The 21,748-nt window shown below is 32.7% G+C and overlaps 1 protein-coding gene across 1 annotated transcript in view; it reads right to left on the bottom strand.

Moving 5' to 3' along the window:
• Nucleotides 1–18,216, bottom strand: part of LOC140040732 (COMM domain-containing protein 4-like) — an 85,139-nt gene extending 66,923 nt beyond the window's left edge. Inside the window, exons 1-2 of the mRNA XM_072086883.1 lie at nucleotides 18,101–18,216; nucleotides 6,210–6,281 (exon numbers count right to left, since the gene is read on the bottom strand). Of these exons, the coding sequence (XP_071942984.1) occupies nucleotides 6,210–6,281; nucleotides 18,101–18,103 (75 nt within the window). The 5' untranslated portion in view covers nucleotides 18,104–18,216. The remainder of the gene's footprint in view (nucleotides 1–6,209; nucleotides 6,282–18,100) is intronic.
• Between the last annotated feature and the right edge of the window lie 3,532 nt (nucleotides 18,217–21,748).

The raw sequence follows: 21,748 nt of genomic DNA, 5'->3' as shown, positions 1-21,748 counted from the left end.
ATATACGTTTTACGATCCTCGCAGCAGTAGTCATTCTAAATCAGTGCTTCTGCTCAATACGGAATGCATATCTATGCTTTGTTTATCCACAAATTGATCACTTTGATGCCTACATACAAACAAAAGATCATATCGGATAAGTCCACCAAGAAGAACGTTAAAGTGTGGACACTGAACAATTACAAGATTGTTTTGAGTCTACAGACTGGTCTGCTCTGATTGATCCTTCAGATATTGATGCTTCCTTAGATGCTGTAAACAGGTGTCACAAAACTCAAGATCCAATACCTAAGATTACACATTCTAAGATATACGACAGCTTAAAAACAATAATTTTAAACATAGTATTAGCATGGAGGTATACCTCCATGGTATTAGTAGGTTTCATTTATTAATGCTTTTTACCTTAAATTTAATTAAAGATGTATTGTCCCCCTGAAAAAAATTGTTTTTTCAATATTTTTGTTGAATAGGCCATTTTAATTACACATAAAAGTTATTCACTTTGACCTCAATTTGGATTGAAAAAAATTTTTTTTTACACTGGAAAAGCGCAGTTTAAAGCAAAAATTAACCAACCGGAAGCTATTTGTCTGGAAGACAAATGTGTTCCGGTTTAATTTAACCCTTGACCTGAGTTAGCTCATAAATATTCATATTGTATGGATACATCGTGTGGATGATGTTTTCCAAATGAACAGCCAACAACGATAGCAATGCATGCGTGCGAGTCGAGTAGTGATGCGAGACGAATCTTGAAGAAAACACGAAAACTATAGCTAGCAGAATGCTAAGTTAGAATTACAGTTGGTAACTATGTTGAATCTTATTCATTTAGGTGAGTTTTTGTTTCGCTAACAGGAGAGGCCTAGCTAGGCCTAGGCCCGAATTTGCTGCTACTGTACTAGTCTTCTACTACTACTAGCACTGACAGTCTCGAGTAGCCTAACTGCTGCCTACGGTACTTCTGTTTCTAGAAGTAGAGTGTAGTAGGCCTAGGCAGTACACTAGCTAGGGCCACCAGAAGGGATGTATTTTTGTTTTATAATTTTTTGTTTCTATCATGATGAGTTGGTTAAATTTTTAAAGATTTCAACTATCTATTCGGCAGAGAAAATTACCAAATACATCTAAATATTGTTTTGGATGTTTACTGATGGAGTATTTTAAAAATATTTTCTGCATCAAATGCACTTGGTTCAAATTTACATTCCGCAAATAAACATTTTATGCAGATATTTTGACACAAATTTCTTTTTTTTTTTAGGTATTAACATTGATTGAACAATAAGAGCAAGTAGTGAGAAACACAAAATGTATCGTACAGTGGCAACATTCACAATTTATTGAAATGTTTCTTACTATTAAAATGACACTTTGTAATGAATGTGAGCGATCTTAGAAGACTATAGCTGCCGTAATTAGTAGACAAATTGACACAAAAAACAATACAGGAATTCAATAAGATATACTGTATATATATTTTTTATTAACTCCTTTTGCACTGTAATATTTACAGTAAAATTATGAAGTACAAGTATATTTGAAGAATTTATCCTGTGTACTGTTGTAGTAGTTTTTTTTTATTTATTGAATGTTATGTTTACCAAATAATATACAAAACAAATTATACAACATTTTACAAGCTGGACAAGAACATATTGGCCGAATGCAGCAGGAGAGTCACAAATATTTTTCCTGCAATATCCAATCATATTCCAATACCGAGTCTATCATTAGTTGTCTTTGGGTGACCTCTGTTCCAGTCTTCATCAGCTCAACGTCTTTAAATAAAGTAAAAGCAAAGTATGAAAATCTGGAATTTGGTATTTAAAAATAGATCATGCACATTTAGTGCAAAATTGGGCAAGTGATGCTTACTTTGACATAGTCAAATAAGTATACTACCTTTCGTTGGTAAAACACATTACAACTTATAAAAAGAGAAAATAAATATTTGACTTACTACAGTACAGAGAACATTTGTTTGTGTTGTAAAATGGCTAAGCTGGCTTTTCCCCTCTGTCTACTTGTACAGTGCTGCTGGAAGGTTCTCAACTTCAGGCTTGTATTGTAACCATTTTCCTTGAAAAATGTTTCTTTTACTTTTATCATAAAAATTAGTTAAACAAGCTTCAACTGTAAATGTATATGGTACAGCAAGCTGGCTGATTGATGGCATAGCCTAGGCCAGTCTATGAAGAGTACAATGTATAGGGCCTAGCTGGGCATCTTCAACAGGGACCCGATTGTCCCAGTCTTCTTGCTACTACTAGTATATGCAGCAGCATGTATTATTCTAGGCCTAGCCCTGAACTGAAAAAATCCCAGGATAAGTTAATTAATTTACCTTCCTGTTATTATTGCGTTATATATATTATTATATTTAAAATAACCGTCTAGGCCTACTTACCGACAAATTAACAGCTCAGCTTTACATACGATCAAAATGGTCTATTCAAAATTAGATTTTGTTCATCTTTATTTTTCATGTTTTGGGGGGACAATACAACTTTAAATACTTATCACAAACAGAAACTCACAATATTTTCGACTGTTGAGTAAATATATACCTTAGTTTCACAACAAACAAACTGGACAGTTGGTTTCAGGGGGCGTTTCCCTATCGCACCTGCTCGTATTTTGACTCCAAAATAATTCAACTAACTTTATTCTGAATACCACACCTTTGATTTAGGCCTCATAAGTACTTTTATGAAAAAGATTCAGATAAAAAAAATTAAATAAAAATTGATTTTACAGACTTGTTTCTTTCACACTTTCGCATACTCAACTTTCAATATTTTCGTTTCTATGGAGCGTTCGTTCGTTTTTATTTTGGCGTTACATAGAACAAAATATTGAACATAGAGTATGCGAAAAAACGTCTGTAAAATCATCAATTAATTTTAAGAAATTAGATCATGCTGACTTAATTGAAACTCTAAATCGAATTCCCTTGAATCTTTAAGACTTGTGCAATAATGTTGATGATTTAGTAGTATTTTATGATTTAGTTTTGGCTATCGTTCGTGATCTTGTTCTAATGTATAAACCACGCAGGAAGCTACCTCCATGGTTCGATACTGAACTACTTGCTAGTCTTAAGGCTAAAGAACAGTCAAAGTAAGTATTATTCATACTTACTGTCATTTGCTAATGAAATGAAAAATAACAACAAAAACTGTTGGTCTTTGTGGAGTCTTATAAATGAAATGACGGTCAGCCTTCAGCATTGAATCATAGAGGTTCTTCAGTGTATTCGCCTGACTACCCTATTGGTAAACTCTGTTCTTCTATCCCCATTGTCAGAACTGAAGTCGCTGACCTTTTTAATTTTTTCGATACTCGTAAAGCTAAAGGTAATGATCTTATACCTAATAACACTCTCAAGCTTGGTGCTAAGCCATTATCTTTTAAGCCATATTTTTTTATTTTTATAAATTAATACTTTAATTTATTTATATGTTTAACTTGTCCGTCCCCATCCTGTAGTGTTGTGTCTAATTCGTTTTCGTCTGCTCATAGTACCCGTCTTCAAAGAGTCCAAGATCGTTTTGTACGTTTTGTGTATTTTACTTGTCACTTTATCTGTCTCTCTCCCTTCCATGTTTCGATCTTCAGATTTTGTATAATGTAAATGTATGAATTCGCGTTTCAATTGTAATTTTATCTCCTTGTTTTCCTTTCATGTTAAAGCTGTTGGTTTTCGTACTTGTAATTCTAAATGTAATCTTCTTTATGTGCCGTATTGTTGTGTCAATGTTACCAAGAATGGATTTATCTCATGTATTTGTCTTCTTTTTAATAATTGTGTGGTTAAAGATAATTCTATTGATCTCTTTTTTGACCGTTATAATTGTTTTTGTAATAAAATTAGTAAGATTGTTGTATAAATTTGTTTTGTATAGGTCTTAAGATATATTTTATTCCATTCTGTAAGCGGCGGGTTTCCCGCTGTTGAATGAGATTATGAAATAAATAAATAAATAAATAAAAGTAAATAATTACAAATATCTAGGTATTACCATTGACCATGACAATGATTTAAATTGGGCTGAACAATGTGAAAATACTATACGTATAGGAAATATGCGACTGTTCTTTCTTAGGAAACTAAATAAATTTGGAGTGGACAAGTCAATATTAAATTTGTTCATCAGTGGTTGAAAGTGTCATCGCTTTCTGCTGTGTTGTGTGGTAAGCAAAATGTAAAGAAGATAAAACTGCATCGTGAAGAAATGTAGACTAATCACAGGAACCTGTATAATGTAAATTTTTATAGTATTTTTGATGTTCTTTGTTGCTTGCTTTTATTGTCAGTAAATTACACAGTAAAATCTTTATTCTTTTGTACACAAATTTTGTAAATAGAGAGGCATTTTAAAAAGCTATGGTAAAAAATGTTATTCAGATGACTAAATATACAGTAGGTAATATAACTTGAATTTTACATTTCTAGTATTTTTATTCAACTTCAGATTTTTATTTTCATGCGAAAGCAAAAAATTATCCACCGTATATCCACCATCTTTTTTCACCTCCTAGGGAGTCACCAGACATGTTATTACATTAGGTTATTAAAACTACCTAACTACTGAAAAAAAGTCTTCCTGTTTTTTATGGCAGAAATTTGCCAAATTTTGTATTTACCTTCTTGGATACAGATTTCACATGGTCATGCCAAGTTAACTGGTCATCAATAACTACACGAAGACATTTAAATGTATTAACTCTATCTAATTCATAATTATTTACATTAAAGATGTATTGTCCCTTGAAACACAAAAAAAAAAGTTATTCACTTTAAGTCGAAAATTCGAGCCAAAAACAACAAGTTTACGTAATTAACAGGTAAATTAGTTTGATTACTTCATCTGGAAAATCGTCGCGAGCGAAAGTAAACAAAGATTTCAAACCATGAGTATGCATTAAGCATATGCTAATTAGGATTGTTTACAACTTGTCACGGTTAAGAAGGTATTTTCACACAGATCATGAGGAAGTTTTATGATTAATACATACAGAGTAGCCAAACAAGCGCGTTTCATTATAGGATATGTTTTGATCGAAAACTTTGACTGGAAGTCAAAAAAACGTCTGTATTTCAGTTAAATTTTTCACAAAATTTTTGGTGATAGTTAATAACTATTATGATACTTCAAAATGACCCCCCTTTTTTCGAAATCTTTTATTTTTTATTTTTTGGGAATTAGTCAAAGGGACAATACATCTTTAATCTTGAAATCATATAGACTAGCGTTACGTAATTGATAATGACGATCTCTACAAAATTACTGGCTGTCAACCGCTAGAAGAATATGTCTACAAGCAACAATTCAACTGGATCGGACATGTAATTAGAAAAGAAAATGAAGATCCTACAAAAATTCTTACTTTTCACACAACACAAAATAAACGAAGAGGTCGGAAGATACCATCAGTACTTGAGCCCTAGAGTTGTACAACAAAGTCAACTTACTAGATGCAACTTCATTGGAGCCTGCTTCAACAGAAATTTATAATTCCCAGCAATGTTTTAACTGTATATATGAACTGTTTTATAAGTTGTTTTGTGACTGTGCAATTAAGTACTGTAGTAGTCACTCTCGTACTGTACATTTAAAAATAACACATAAAAATGCCAACTTTAAGTCAATGGCTACCAGATGTCTCTGTGAGACGGTTATTTGAACCAGTACCAGTACCAGTACCAGTACCATGGTCTGATAATCGGCGATTTGTACCCAGAAGCATAATTTTAGTTTTCTCAATATTTATACTTAATTTATTCTTTTTTATCCAAAGGCAGATGTTTTTCATATCTTTAGACATGGAATTTTCAATATTCCAAACAATATAAATATTGTATAGTAATAATTTTAATATACATTTTAAAATTTTGAAAATGTACTTATATTATTTCCATTTTAATTGGCAAAATAAAATTGAATCTTGAATCTATGCGCCAATCTACTGTTGGAAATTTTAAGAAAGTTTTTAAACAATCTTATCCATGGAGATCCATGTCCTCAATTTAACTAGTTTTCTGATCTTTTGAAATTTGCTTTTGATTTTAAAATTGTACATTTTTATATTTATAGTAGTTTTTTGTCGAGGGCACTAATGATTAGCTTTGCTGGATGGGCTACACTCATGAAACATGGTTCAATAAAATTAAAATTAAATTTATGTAAAAATGTACTCACTATTTTTGACAATATGCTAATTTCTGCTAAAACCCAATCAGGGCAATCAAGATCTCCACAAAATCGAAACCTCTGAAAAAAACCCAAAAGATACTGGTATTAGATTCAGATTTATTTGGTCCTTGCGGAAATTCATGACAGGCACAATCGCTCACATAACATTAAAACAACATACAAAATATATAAGTAAAATAAATATCAACAGATACAAAAAGATACACTATACAAAATAAACTACAAGGTGATTCAACAGTATTTGTCATTGAAAGCATGGATGGAAAAAGGTATGAGTGAATTAAGATATCTGTTAGTTTTACATAGTGTGCTACGTAGTCACTTTCATGACCTTAAACCATACATAATCTTGGTGTAATGCCCATTGTCTTTTCTAGGATTTTTGCGGTTATATAAATTGAGATACTTTCCTTAATACTGTACGACATGATGGATGTGAGAATAATAAAAGGTAACCTCCAACAATTTAACATTTACAAACGACGACATTTGCTGTTATTATGTTTTCATTTTATAATGATTATTGCTGTATTATTATGACTAAAAACCGAAATAAATACTACTAAAATGAAAAAAATAAATCATCTCATCGCTGAATGATGTAAGTACTCAGACACGTGTAGGTAGGCCTTCAGAACGTTTATATTATCTTAGTAAATAAGACGACATCAGTTGCCATGGAAAAACAATCGTAGGTCATTCATTTGTCTTATTTGACACATTATAGAATGCATATTTATTTTTTTTTAAAGGGAATCCCTCGTCAGCAAAAACACGTAGCTGTTATTGAGGAAACATCTACCAAAAATTAATTGCCGTAAACAAACAGATCATTTTACTGAATTATTTAAGAAAAAAAAAGAAATAGAAAACGATCATACGGCACATTGCGTTGTCTATTTTTTGACAACCTACAAATGCGGTTTTTTTAAATACAGTATAAAAGAGGAATCCCCAGTCAGCAAAAACACGTAGCTGTTATAGAAGAAAATCTGCTAAAATGTTTAATTGCCTTACAGTACATGATCATTTCACTGAATTATTAATAGATAAAATATATGGAAAACGATCATATTTCATTACTGAGTGAGGTCAAGTCAAGTATCATTTATTGTCATTTGTTTTAAGAAAAAAAAACATAGAAATTCTGTTTGCTCTGTTGGCGGAGCACAATATCCAACGGACACAACACGAACTCAAAAACATTACAAAAAGTGTCTACATGATGTTTAAGGCTCTAATAGCTTCTGGAAAGAAACTATTTGTAAATCGTCTCTTAGACGCCCTATAAATGCGTGTTTTTTTATGATAAAAGGTTAATCCCCGTCAGCAAAAACATGTGACACGAAATCTACGAGTAATTCGACCCCATAGCCCTACAGGCCTTACAGTACGTGTATATGATCATTTCACTGAATTATTAATAAAATATATGGAAAACGATCATACGTCATTACTGAGTCGTTTATAAATTTGACGCCCTATAAATGTGTGTTTTTTTATAATAAAATAAAAGGTTAATCCCGGTCAGCAAAAACACTCTACGAGTAATTCGACCCCATAGTCCAGCAGGCTTTTTGCTTAAAACAGGGCGTGTAATTCAACCAATTTTAAATATACCAATACAATAGAAATAATAATTACTTGATCGAATGTAATCAGGGAAGATAATTAGGTGATAAATAAAAATTGATAGGTATAAAAGTTATAATTGAATTGTAATACTATACAACAGTTAAACTATTTTTTTATTAATTAATGTTCTTTTATGTAAATAAAAAAGACACATCAAACATGCGTTTATAAAACTATAATACAGTCAACTCTCCCAATACCGGACACCCTTGGGCGGGCATATATTTTCCGGTTTTTCGAAAGTCCTGTTTCCTGAAAACATATTTTTAAAGTCATCACGTTGTCACTGAAAATGCTTTGAATCACCGGTCCGAATGCTGCCTGGTACGGTCTAGCGTAGGGAAGGCCTAGGCTATGATTGTGTTAAGCTAGTTTTAATTAAATAATACTGATAGACCTAGGCCTACTTTATTAATATTAAGCTAATTCAATTTACCTTTTTTAAAAGTTACATTATTTACTGTACCAATAAAACATGTTACAGTAGTAAATTATTGTTTCTCAATGTGTTTTTAGCGGCAAAAAGGCCTAGGCTAGGCCTACGTACGTACGGTGAACATAATTTTGGTCGTTTATTGTTTATCGCGAGCTAGCAGCAGCATGGGTGATAAAAATAGCAGAGCGGGGCTTTGATTGATGCGCATGTGCAGAGGTGTCATAATCAAATAAAACACCCACACTTTTAGACCACATGTTTTTTAAGCTCCTTTATTTTGACGTAATTTGATAGCAATAAACGAGCCAAGCAATAATGACACAATAATTAATTGGTAAAATTTCAAAGATTATTAACACTAGTTAGAATTTAACAATAATTTAAACAAAACAAAGACACAAAGTGGAATGTAAATTGAACTTTATTAAAAAACAATTCATATGCTAAAAAACAGGGAGTTGTTAACAACTCCCTGCTAAAAACAATAGACATTAAGACATAGCGCTTCACCGCAGTTCGATACGCAACAAAGCAATTGCCGCTTTGTGGGTTAACAATGAACTGACCTGTCAATCACAGTGTAGCGCTCCATGGCAACATTATTTGATCGTACCGCGAAACGTCGCGCACTTCATGCATGGTCCGGTCAGGGTATGGTTAAAAGCTTTTGTACATTGTGAATGTATTGAATCCGAGTCAGCGACGACGATATTACGTTGTTTTCGTAAATATTTGGAGTTTTTTAACTGTCAGTCCGGTTTTCAGACGCTAATTTTCGTGTTTTGTACTTCATAATTTGTCCGGATTCCGGAATTGGGAGAGTTGACTGTACTACATTTAAATAAATGTTAACAAATAGGCCTATATGCCTAATTAAACAAAGTTTACAATCAAATCAAATAGTCATTTTTATTAGCACACATTTCACCGACACCTGTAAAATAAAAAAACAATTTAAATATAAAAATATTCATACGGCAAAAGCATACCACTAGTAATTATTCAAATTGGGTACGAGTAGGCCAAATAATGGGTACGAGTAGGCCAAATAATGGGTACGAGTAAGCCAAAAATGTGTACGGGTAAGCAAAATAATGGGTACGAGTAAGCCAAATATTTAGGTAAGGCATATGGTACGGGTTGGTTTGGGTACGGGTTAGCCAAAGTGGGTACGAGTTGACCAATTATTTGGGTACGGGTTAGTCCAGTTGGGTACGCGTTGGCATGGGTACGGGTTGGTTTGGGTACGGGTTGACCAGCACCCCTAAAACCATGTTCTCCTTATCTGATGGCCAGCACATTATAAGACATATGGAGAAGCTACTTAACACAATAACAACACGCTCTTTTGAATATCACTTGACATACGAACTATTGCCTACATGATTATAAAATTATGTGATTGTTGACATAGAGATGTAATAAAATAAACCACCATGATCAAGGGAAATAGTATTTTGTAATTAAAATACCACCACCGTAATTAATGGACTCTTCCATAAATGTGTTGTGCTGTGATGCTGCATGCTGCTAGAATACACACCCATGAGTTCAAAGAGTACTAGGCCTGGGTAGAATATCTCATGCAAGTACTGTAAATATTAATTAATACTGTACAGTTGAGGATGGCAATTTACCTTAATTAAAAATTCAATAAACTTGTTACCACAGTGTAATTAGACAGGAGTAACTAGCTAGGCCTACATTGCAGAGTAGTACACTATTTTTAATAGGCTAGGTACGCCTCCTAGCTAGCTACTATACACTGTTAACTAGCTTTTTAAGGGTGCGTGAGGAGGTTACCTGTGTATAAGACGCACCCAAAATTTAGAGGTCAAATTTGCGTGTCAAAAGTGCGTCTTATACACCGAAATATACGGTATATAAATCTCCATGTCTGTTATGGCTGATATGACGTTCGTCAGTCTTCTACAGGTAGTCCTACAGTTCTTTCCCTAACTATGTAGCCATATGGCTATTCTATTGTAATAAATTACCATTCCTAACACAGTATTATAGAGTCTACATGAACATTCTAGAATAAGATGTTTTGATTTAAGAAACCATGTATAATTAATAGGAACAATCAGTTACATTCCAGAAGTGCTATTAATAGAAACTATAATCCCATAGAATAAGAAGTATAAAGAATGATCTACAAGGATAGGAACATCTTGTATATAAAGGGATGTAAAACTATTGTAAGGTTGTTGGATATTCAATTGTAAAAGTTATTGTGAAGCTGTTGTTTAAAGTGCTTACGGGATTGTTGAAAGCTGAAGTTGATTGAAATTAGAGCTTTGTTTTTGAGTTATTTTAAAACTTTGTGGATTTTGTGTGTATACTTTTGTCACAAGGGAGTTCCTAAAGTATTTTCAACGGCTCGGAAACATACGTAAGAGGAGTTTGTGACATCTATATACACTGCATCCAACAGAAAAAGAAAAAAAAAAATGAAAAATTCTTTGCAATTTGTTTCATCACACAATTGATTAATCATAATCGGTACTGTAAGCAGTGGCGTATCCAGTGGCGGGGGGGGGGGGGGGGGCCTTGGGCCGTCGGCACATCGCGGTCCGTCGGCAAAACAAGGGTGCCGTGGAAAAAAAAAAAGTTAGGCAAATAAGAATAAACTGCAGAAAAATTGTTAATATTTACATACCTGTTAAATAAAGTAAATTTGATCCATCATGAAATTACAATAAAATTACTCCTAAACACAACTTTCAAACTATTTTCCCACGGTCTGTAAAATTGCGGTCACGCAACCCAAGTGTTTACGTGTATTTCAAAGAGCTTTCCGATTTTGGGGAAGATACGTGACATCTCAATACTGATCTCATCTCACTCTGTTATTGCAACATCACTGTATATAAGTATCCCAATGAAAAAATTCAGATTAATTTTTTTACTTTTTCTTCCAGTTAACCATAAAGAACTTAATGTAATTAGAATTTTGCAATTTAAATGATTGAAATCCGATTACCCGTTCTAAAGTTATGGTTATTTAAAGTGGTAAAAAAATATACGATTTTTTGCCTGAAAATTGTATTTTTTGCAGTTGAAATTGGAAGCATTTTTAAAAGGTTATAACTTTTACAATAATTAGTTAAAAGTTTTGAATTTTGTTAAACCTATAGATATCACAGAGTTGTACAACTCTATTTTTTTTGGAGCCTCAACGAAACCTATTTTTTAAATTATTGGTCCGCAAAGTGGTAGGAGCCCATTTTTGCTGGAATTCCCTAAAAAAATGAAAAAACTGCAATTTTTCAATGACCTGTAACTTTTGAACTACTGTACTAATTCATTTAATTTTTTTTGTACTTGTTAGAATGTAGTGTATATTTCATTAATAAATATATTTTAGATGTGTATATAAAAAAAAAAAAAATTTTTAATGGTGAAATTTAAAATTATAAAAAAAAAAAATGAAAAAGTATGTTAAAAACGGTGTGTACTGTTTCCTTTCTTTTACACTAATTTTCGGTAAGTATAATTATTAGAATATTTTAATATACTTTATATTTATAATTTCAATCATAAATACTATTATATATAACTTTTGAATACGTAAAACAAGATTTTAGGCCCGTATGATTATGACACCAAATCTAAGCCGGGCTGCTAAGTAAGATATGCTCTTTTATAAGGCAAACGCACAATATGGGTCAAAATAAACTCATTTAAAATAATCAATGTTAATTAAAACAATTAATTGTTTACCTGAATAGTATATATAACATTATAAAAATTGTTTTCTTTTCGTATTATTACGTTATTAAATTGAAATACGGAGATAAAGTTTAGGCCAAGTCACGGCTTACTCGCGAACAGTAGTTGCTCCCGTTAAAGTATTTCGGTCGCAGTTAATGACTTTCGACCGCCGTATACAGAGTCAAATGTAACGTTGGTAAATTTGCATTGTATACTTGCATAATAAATCTTCCGCACATTACATCAATTTTAAGTTGTTAAATTAATGTGTAAAACCAGATGTTCTACGACGGAAAAGGACATGTCAAACTCCGACATCGCTGCTGTCACACATCTCGCGCGTCGAGCCGGTGCCGGTCGAACTCGAGCGAGGAAAACTAAACAACGTGTTCAAAATATGGAACGTACCATTCGCTGATAGGGTGCATTAATGTATTTAACGGAAAACGCCACAACAAACACGCGCGTATTTTAGAGTACAATATTTTACTCACTACAATATTCACCGGATTATAATGGTTGGATCTTTAAAATTTTGAACGGGATTTACGCCTCATGCACCATTTTAAAATGTAGTTCGCACAATTACCATGCACAATACGTTTGTAAACTATGTTTTATCGATTTCAATGTAGATTTAGCTATAATTTAATACCAAAATCCATAATATTTTTCCATAAACGGTGAATCAAAATTGGATTTTTGTCACAAAAATTGACTTTTCGTTACGAAAAACCTATTTATAGAAGACGATTTTCGTATCAAATTAAAGCTTATTTAAAGCCCGATAACATACAACAAAAATTAATCCGCTAGCTTCAATGGTAATCGTGCGATCGTGTTTTGAAAACTGATGGGGATTTTCCGATGAGGTTTTCAACGCGCGGAAATCGGCTCGACAGGATTTTAGAACCGTTTTAAAATCGCATTTTCTCGGCAACTAATTCATTAATTTTAATTATAAACACACTTATACATAGATTAAAACAAGTACTTTCAAACAATATAAATTTTGTAAGTATTAATTAAGATTGAATACGATTTATTTAACATCAAAGTCATACTACTTTTTCGAATTTCGTCAATATTTCAAAAGTGATACCCCTCTGTGCGCTTTCATTGGGATACCCACTGTATACTAGTCGAGAGTCCCGTATACCATTACCAGTATTGCCTAGATGGAAAAACCAAGTAGAAAACGAATGCGAACAAAGTTACAATGTTGTGTTTGCAACACCGTATTTGACAATGATTATTGTACTATACATACCGAAAGTACCAATCTATATGAATTACATCAAGAGAAAGAAATTTATCGAATATAAGGTAGCAAATGCACCTAAATCGCCGTTCGAATTAGCAGCTAGAAATTGCCCAAAAAGTTAAGCCTCAACTGCGCCATCGGCAGCAAGTGCGAATGCTTCGCCCGCAAACCCCCGCCAACCGGCCGAGCCATCAATACTTCCAGGAGTCATTACAACAGTAAATAGAGCTACAGAATGTAAACCAAAATTAACCAACTGGTTTTGCGGCCAAATATTACTGTTATTAGCGTAGTTTTTGTTATACTAATAACATTTAGTGCTTGTTCGGGTAATGTTCACCTTTGTGTTTAAATAAATTAAATTAGGTCTATATGAAATAGGAATTAAGCCTCTGACTACTAACACAATAGAATTTATAATAATCATCTTAAGCAAAGTACATGTATATAAGTATTTGTGAACACTCATTTGTACAATTCATTTCTTTTTATAAGTTTTGAAAACCTAAATAAATTATATATATATATATATTAAAGCTTATGAAACTAATATTTCAGAAATACCCTTAAACTTAAAACTTCTCAGCACGTGATTTATTGTGTATAGTGTACAATAAGTCTACATAATTTTATGGTACTGTATGCAGGCGATATAGGTGAATTCGACGAACCGGTGCAACATGAAGAAGTTGAGTTAGATCAAATATACCCTCAACCCCAACCAGTTATAGAAGAAGAAAGAGGAGAAGTGCAATACAGACGGATTCCAGCTGCTACTAATCGTGGAAAAGTAGTTACTTTATTTCTTACTTAAATATTTTTATTAGGTGAGAGTTTCCCCACCTAAAAAATGTGGGGGGTGGAGAGGCATAGAGGTAAATACTTTTGATTTAAAACATTTTGCACTTTTTTCATGCCTCTATTTGTCGCATTTATTACACGGCCAAGTTATTACTGAAAACTCTCTGAAAGTCTGAGTAGGCATATTATGTCATTGAATTTCAATAAAGATACAAATAAAATAAATCAAAACGATAAAGTAAAACAGCCAGAAAGAAATTACAGAGCTTTCGGGTAGCATACTTCCTCACTCAAGTATTATAGTTAAATACAGTAGGTAGATTTTGATGATGCGGCCCAGTATACGCGAAATTTAATTTATTGTTTTAATGCATATTATTTGTAAGGATACTTTAATTGACGACAACGGATACCAATACACTCAGAAAGTGGACAAAAGGCGTTCTCATGTGAATTGGCGATGCAGTGTGAGAAATAAGAATGTTATGTGCAAGGCAAGTGTAATAGAACGTAATGGTCTATATGTCAAAGGATTACAAGATCATACTTGCGGAGCTGCTAATCCAGGTAAAGTACCCGGTACTATTTTTGGTTTAAACTACAAATTAGCATACATCTATACTATCTAAAAATAAAAATATCATTAATATAATTTAAGATATAAATAAAGTTTTAAATGGTGAACATATTTAAGGTAAATTATCAAATTTACTACGTGTTAGGCCTCTAGTAGGCCTACTGTAAATAGTCACTAAATATCTTTTAATGCACTTTATTCATTTTTGCCGTCCAATATATCAATTGCTATTAATTTTTTTCATTTTGTTGTGTGAAAAAAAAAATCTTTTTTTTTACATTATCTATAGGACGTGTAAATGTTGCAACTATGAGACGCGATATAAAAGCTAAGGCCGTTAACAACCCCTTTGTATCCGCTGCCGATATAGTTGAACAGTCTATAAGGGAGGAAATTGGACCAGGAAATATTGCTGTGCATCCCACATTACCCAAACCTATTAATCTTGCACAACAGGCTAATTATAAGAGAAAGCTAACACGACCGAATCATCCAAGAGATTTAAATTTTGTTGTTGACCAAGACTATATTCCCGCTGGTTTTATTCAAACTGACGTCGTTCTTGATAACCAACGGCACATAGTGTTAGCGACAGACTGTATGATGGAACTTCTTTCGAACGCAAGGAATTGGTTAGTGATTGGTTAAAGTATTATTTAAAATATATATTTCATGATGTTTATGAATATTTTCTCAGAGTGACATCTTTAAAACGATATCCCTTTTTGTTCTTTTTAATAGGTACGTGGATGCAACTTTCAAACTGGTTAAACAACCGTTTATGCAACTGTTTAGTATCCATAGCTTTGTAACATCTGGTAACTGCAGTAAGCAAGTACCTCTCATTTTTGTCATGAAGATTATGTTGCCGTTTTAGAAGCAATCGTTGATCTTATACCGAATGTTCCTTCTGTGACCAAAGTTGTAGCCGATTATGAGGCATCTATTTGGCAAGCGTTTAGAAGAGTATTTCCTGATGTGACTATTACGGGTTGTCTATTTCATTTTACACAGGTATATAAACACATACGGTTCATCTTTGTTGATTACATTTTTTTAAGTTTTTGTCAACATTTGATTGCATACTCTTTTAAATTATTGTTTCACGCAGCAGCTACTTGACTTGATAAATTTATGTATGAACAAACTCCGAAATAAGTCATTGAATCAGTTGAATTAAGATTCTAAAATACATTATTTACTTTATTGATCTTGGCAGGCCATATTTCGAAAAGTCCAGGAACTTGGATTACAACGAGCTTATGGAAATGAAAACGGCACACACGAGGTATGAAATCAGTTTATTGATATTTAGGCCTTAATATTGTTGTAAACATGATTCATTGGATCTTAGAACTACATATTTTTTTTATCATTATTATTACTATTATTTAATATAGTTAGTAAGGCAGCTCATGGGTTTACCGTTGCTTCCCGTTGAGCACATTCAACCTATATTCGACTTTCTTCAACGGAATGCTGGGGATAACGCCGTAATACGCCAACTTCTTGTGTATATTCAGCGAACATGGGTATATGGAAACGTTTTCACACCGAGAGACTGGTCTGTATATGGCCAAGAAAGGAGAACGAATAACGACCTGGAAGGCTGGCATGGCAGACTAAATCGAAAAGGACGACGATGTAAGTATTCTAGAGTATCATTGCGATGATTTTATACTCAATGAAATCGTTATAATAGTTATTCTCTGGATACGACTAGCTTATAATGCCTATAATTTAATTTATTTTTTAGCGAAATTACACTTTTACCTGATGATTGATCTCCTGTTCGACGAAAGCAAAACTGTTCATATTGCCATGGAGCTCGTGAATCGAGAAGATTTAGATAGAGTCCAAAGACCAAGGTATAAATTGGCAACACGACGTCTGTTAAGACTATGGGAGCAATACAGATTGGGGGAGCGTTCGGCGAGGTCACTTTTAAATGCTGGATGTCGCGTGATATCGAATGATGTTCGCAACCTCGACGATGTTTAAAGTGTATCAGAAGATGTTTGGTTATTTTTTACTGGTATTTGCTTAACTATATTTTAAAATAATTTATATGATTATGTCTAGTATTTATGATAGTAAAATGTTAATTAGTGCAATCAAACGTTATATAGAAAGTGTTAAATACCATATCAAATAAATATGTTGAGTTTATATTATAATAATATATTTGAAATTTTCAAAAGTTTATCTGATTTTTTTTTTCTGTTGCATACATATAAGATATAAATGTACATTCATTTAATATTTCAAATTCAGTTCGTTCCTAGAACGCAAAATTGTTTGCTACATTTTATCTTTTGTAGCTATTGCATTTATTGTAAACAATAACAGTAGATTCATTTTTAAAATACAAGTTGGTCCACTCTGTAGTAGGCATAGAAACTAATATATATAAATATCTATCTTTCCATAAAAATATTATAGGTAAAGTTTTTCAACAAGCACACATCCTTCCTTGCAACCTGTATACAAAATTGAAAACAAATCATTAATTACAAATATATACAAATGCAAATGTGGATTATTTATAAATGCTTAAAATTGCCTGACACGTGCTAATTTTTTCGTATTAAAAAAATGAACGGTTTTTAAACACTAGGCCTATTTATTTGTGTATTTACGACGGCCGGTCGTGATTTTTTTAAATCGCGCGAGATCACGTTAAGCGTGGTTCCCACTACGGCCCAACGTAAGGGCAAACACATTACGTTGGGTGAACAAGCGCAATTATTGGAAGGGTATTTACCTTATAGGCCTAATCTTGCTAATTTAATTAATTATTTACTTTATTTTTTTAAAAACATAAGTAGCCTAAATGTTACAACTTGTGTCCAGAATACGTGTAGGCCTGGATCCGTAGGCCTAACCCATAAAAAATAGTAATACAGAAAATATAAAAAAAAAACACTGGATAAATATCGGTAATCGTAAGTGTTTTGTAATTTTAATTGAGACTAATAAAGGAAATCATACAAAATAGCGCGACCGATTTCAAACGCGACCGATTTCAATGATCAAAAACGTACCTAGCGGCGCTCCATACAAAACACTGGAAGTTGATTTTTACGCGACCGATTTCAAACGCGACCGATTTCAAACGCGACCGATTTCATCTGGCACCGTATTTAGTACCAGTAAAACACGTTGGGCCCGATCATCTAAATCCGATCGTCTAAAAATGTTGGGGTTGAACGTTCACATAGTTGGACCCGAACGTCCAAGTTACGCAGTTGCGCCCGAACGTCCACACATACAGTTGGGCCCGAAAGCCCACACGCGTTGTGGTACCCAATCCATTAGTATTACACTAGGCCTAGGCTAGGCTATAGGGCCTAGTAGGCCTAGGCCTAGTCCTGGGCTTATTTCAATAGAATTTCAAGCTAGGCTTAGCTAGGGCTTAGGCCTAACAGTGTTTTCACAAAACTTACCATTATTGCAGCTTCCTTTCTAGCCTAGCCTAGGCCTAGGCTATATTAAACCGGATCAGTTACAGGGGGGTCCTACTAAAGGTAAACGGCCGCCGACGACTGAAACGGCCGCCAACATTTTCTATGGGACGCCAATACCGCCGCAGCTTCAACAAGCCAATGCAGTATTAAACGTACAGTAAAGCTATGAAACCACAATGGAGGAACAAATAAATGAAACAACCAATATAATACATGTTTAAGAATTAAATCAAAGAATAAACGTATTTTTGAGTTAAGTTTTTATTAATAATGTTTATTATAATAATTCACCATTCTAAATTTATTTAATTTAACGTATTCAAACAAATACGTATGATCAATTATTGAAGTTGAAATAGGCAAAACAGTCGGCTGCCGTTTTTAATAATTAATATAATTATTATATATTATTATTATTATTATTATTTAATGTAAATGTAAAATAAAAATAATGATAATTAAAAACATCTAGGCCTATCTGTTAATATTAATTCATTTCAATCTGAAAAAAAAGTAAAACAATTGTATTAAACCACACGTCGTTTTGATTACACGTTGTATGACAAACGGCACACGCGGCGTTTCATACATTCTATTGTGTTTTAATTGGCGACCGTTTCAGTCGGCAGCCGTTCGGCTGTAAAAACCCTACTAAACACCACTCGCAACTACGTCATACCACTTGTAAGCACTCGCTACAACGCGCAACCACTCGCAACCGAAATTCATATTCATTACGCGGACCAGGCTACGTTAGCGTTACGGTTAGGCAATTTGGTTTTGACAAGCAATTACTGTCAGTGCTTTGTAAGTTATTGTGATTTTATTGCCCTGGAGTGTCATTTGAGCCACTAGTCCAGTCCCTAAGGGGAAATGATGTTACCATAGTGGATACAAGTGTGCCCTTTGGCATGTTGATAGAACATGATATGGAGATACCAAAACAAAGTTACTGGAAATCTGATTTGACCTCTGTGACCTCTGACCTCAATTTTTATATTTCTATCTTAAACAGCCATATCTCTGCAACGGGTTTGACAATTGAAATGATATTGCTGACAAATAGATCAGAGGGTACATATTTATATTCGCTCTAATAGAACTTTTTTCAAAAAAACGACCGGAAATGTAATTTCTCAATGTTTCGACCTTTGACCTCGGCTTACTATATCTCAATAACTACTGGTCAAAATTTCTTGAAATTTGTTTCAAATTGTTAAGAGCATACATATTTATATATACTCTAATTAAACATGTTCTTCCAAATCCACAGGAAATGTCATTTACTGACCTTTGACCTTTAATGTGTAAATATGTCTGTATCTCTGTAACCAAATGTCATAAAAAGTTCAACTTGGTTTCAAAATGTTCAAAATGTAAACATTTATATTAGCTCTAATAGAAGATGTTATCATATTTTTACTGGAAATGCCAGTTTGAGGTATGACCAGGATATACTGTTAAGCGTGCGTGTGTCATACTTATAATAATATACCTAAAATATAGATTTAATGGACCAGAACTACATTCAATATCCTATTTAACCTTTTACAATTTTCTTAAAACTTAATGTTTAATTTAATTTCAATATATAATTCCATCGCATGGTAGGCCTACACCGTAAGAGCAACACTTAATATCAACAAAAAATTAGATAAACTTAAAAGTTAAATAACATTTTAAAAAAAAGAAAGAAAATCAGGATCTTAATGATGTATTGTCCCTTGAAACACAAAAAAATGAAGGTCAAAATATTCTAAATTTAAAGTGGCCATATCAAAGTAATATTAAAGTTATTCACTTTAAGTCGAAAATTCAAGCTAAAACAACTAGTTTATGTAATTAACAGGTAAATTAGTTTGATTACATTTTATCTGGAAAATCGTCGCGAGCGAAAGTAAACAAAGATTTCAAACCATGAGTATGCATTATGCATATGCTAATTAGGATTGTTTACAACTCGTCACGGTTGAGAAGGTATTTTCACACAGATCATAAGGAAGTTTTATGATTATGCATACAGAGTAGCCAAACAAGCGCGTTTCATTATGGGATATGTTTTGATCGAAAACTTTGACTGGAAGTCAAAGTTATTTTTTTAACAAAAAAACGTCTGTATTTCAGTTAAATGATTTTTTTTTTCGAAAAATTTTTGGTGAAAGTTAATAATTATTATGATACTTCAAAATTAGCCACCTTTTTTCGAAATCTTTTATTTTTTATTTTTTTAGAATTAGTCAAAGGAACAATACACAGAAAGAAAAGAAGAATTAACCAATGCGATTTGATACTCATAAAACATATGACCTAATTATCAATTAATTGCTTGAAGTATGCTGAAAAAATAAAATGTTTGAAACAGTGAGGAAAAAGCGAAGAAAAGAAAAACATGTTTAAAATATTAGAAATCTGAAAAGGATCAAAGACAAATTAATTACAAAGCTAATTTCTTTTCAAGAACATACTGTAGTGGAATATAAAAGGAAAACAAACCAGTGAGCAGTCAAAATTACCATCTTGGCTTGATGAGGCAATAACACATCCAGCTCATAACACTATACAACAAAATCTTTGAAACCAGAAGAAATTAAGAGAAGCAATGATAATTATACTTTAATCCACAAAAACATGACAAAACTGACATCAACCATTACCGACCAAACGAACATTATCACATGTACACAAATAATTTACAAAAGTAATCAAAAAACAAAATCAGAGACCGACTAGAAGTAAATAAACCAATATATAAGGCTTTATACAGTAGGACCATCTTATACAGTTTGTCAATCAACTAAAATAAAAAGGAAATGAATATCACCAAATCTTTGATTTAGAGATTATCAGAAAGCATTTGACTCAATAAAACAGGCATTACCATATTAGAGGGAAATATTATACCTCAACAAATATTGATTACGATCGTTCAAAGAGAAGTTAAAGGAAGATTAGTAAGACAAGGCGACACTTAAGATCTTCACTGCATTGGAAGAGGTGTTTAATCAAAGAGCTAATCTAAAAAATAGAGTAAATATCACTTTAAAGACAAAATGACTTCCAGCCTATTTTTTGCTTTGAATTACAGTTTTTTTGGGTATGCACTATATCATTTTTTTTCAATCCAATTTTGGTGAAACTATTATGTGTGACATTAAAATTGCATATTCAACAAAAATATTTGTCAAAATTACTTTTGTCAGGGGGAAAATAAGTATATCTTTAATAGCATGTGATATTATTAGCAAATATTTAAAATGTAGTTTTAAAACTTTCCCATTACAAACAATTGCCATAATTCTGATAACATTACAATACACCCATCCTCTGGGACTTATTTTCAAATGTAGCTAAAAACTTTCCAGTACAATTCCTGTCATCTTGATGTGTATAGATGCATGCAGTAGCATTGGAAAAGCGAGAGAGGGGGAGGTGGTTGGGGTGATGGAGAGACACATATTTTTTACATGTTTGTCTACACTATAAACTAGTTTAACAAAAAAGGTGTGATGTGCCCAAATATGGTAGTGATATGTCATTCATCGTGTCCATATATGGGCACATCACATTTTTTTGTTGCATAAAAATGTTATAGTGTAGACAGAGTTTAACATTTGTGTAACATGTAAC

The sequence above is a fragment of the Antedon mediterranea genome, chromosome 2 (genome assembly GCF_964355755.1).
Source record: "Antedon mediterranea chromosome 2, ecAntMedi1.1, whole genome shotgun sequence".
Lineage (NCBI taxonomy): Eukaryota > Metazoa > Echinodermata > Crinoidea > Comatulida > Antedonidae > Antedon > Antedon mediterranea.
Note: the sequence above shows the minus strand (reverse complement) of the source record. Positions and strands in the feature narration are given on the sequence as shown.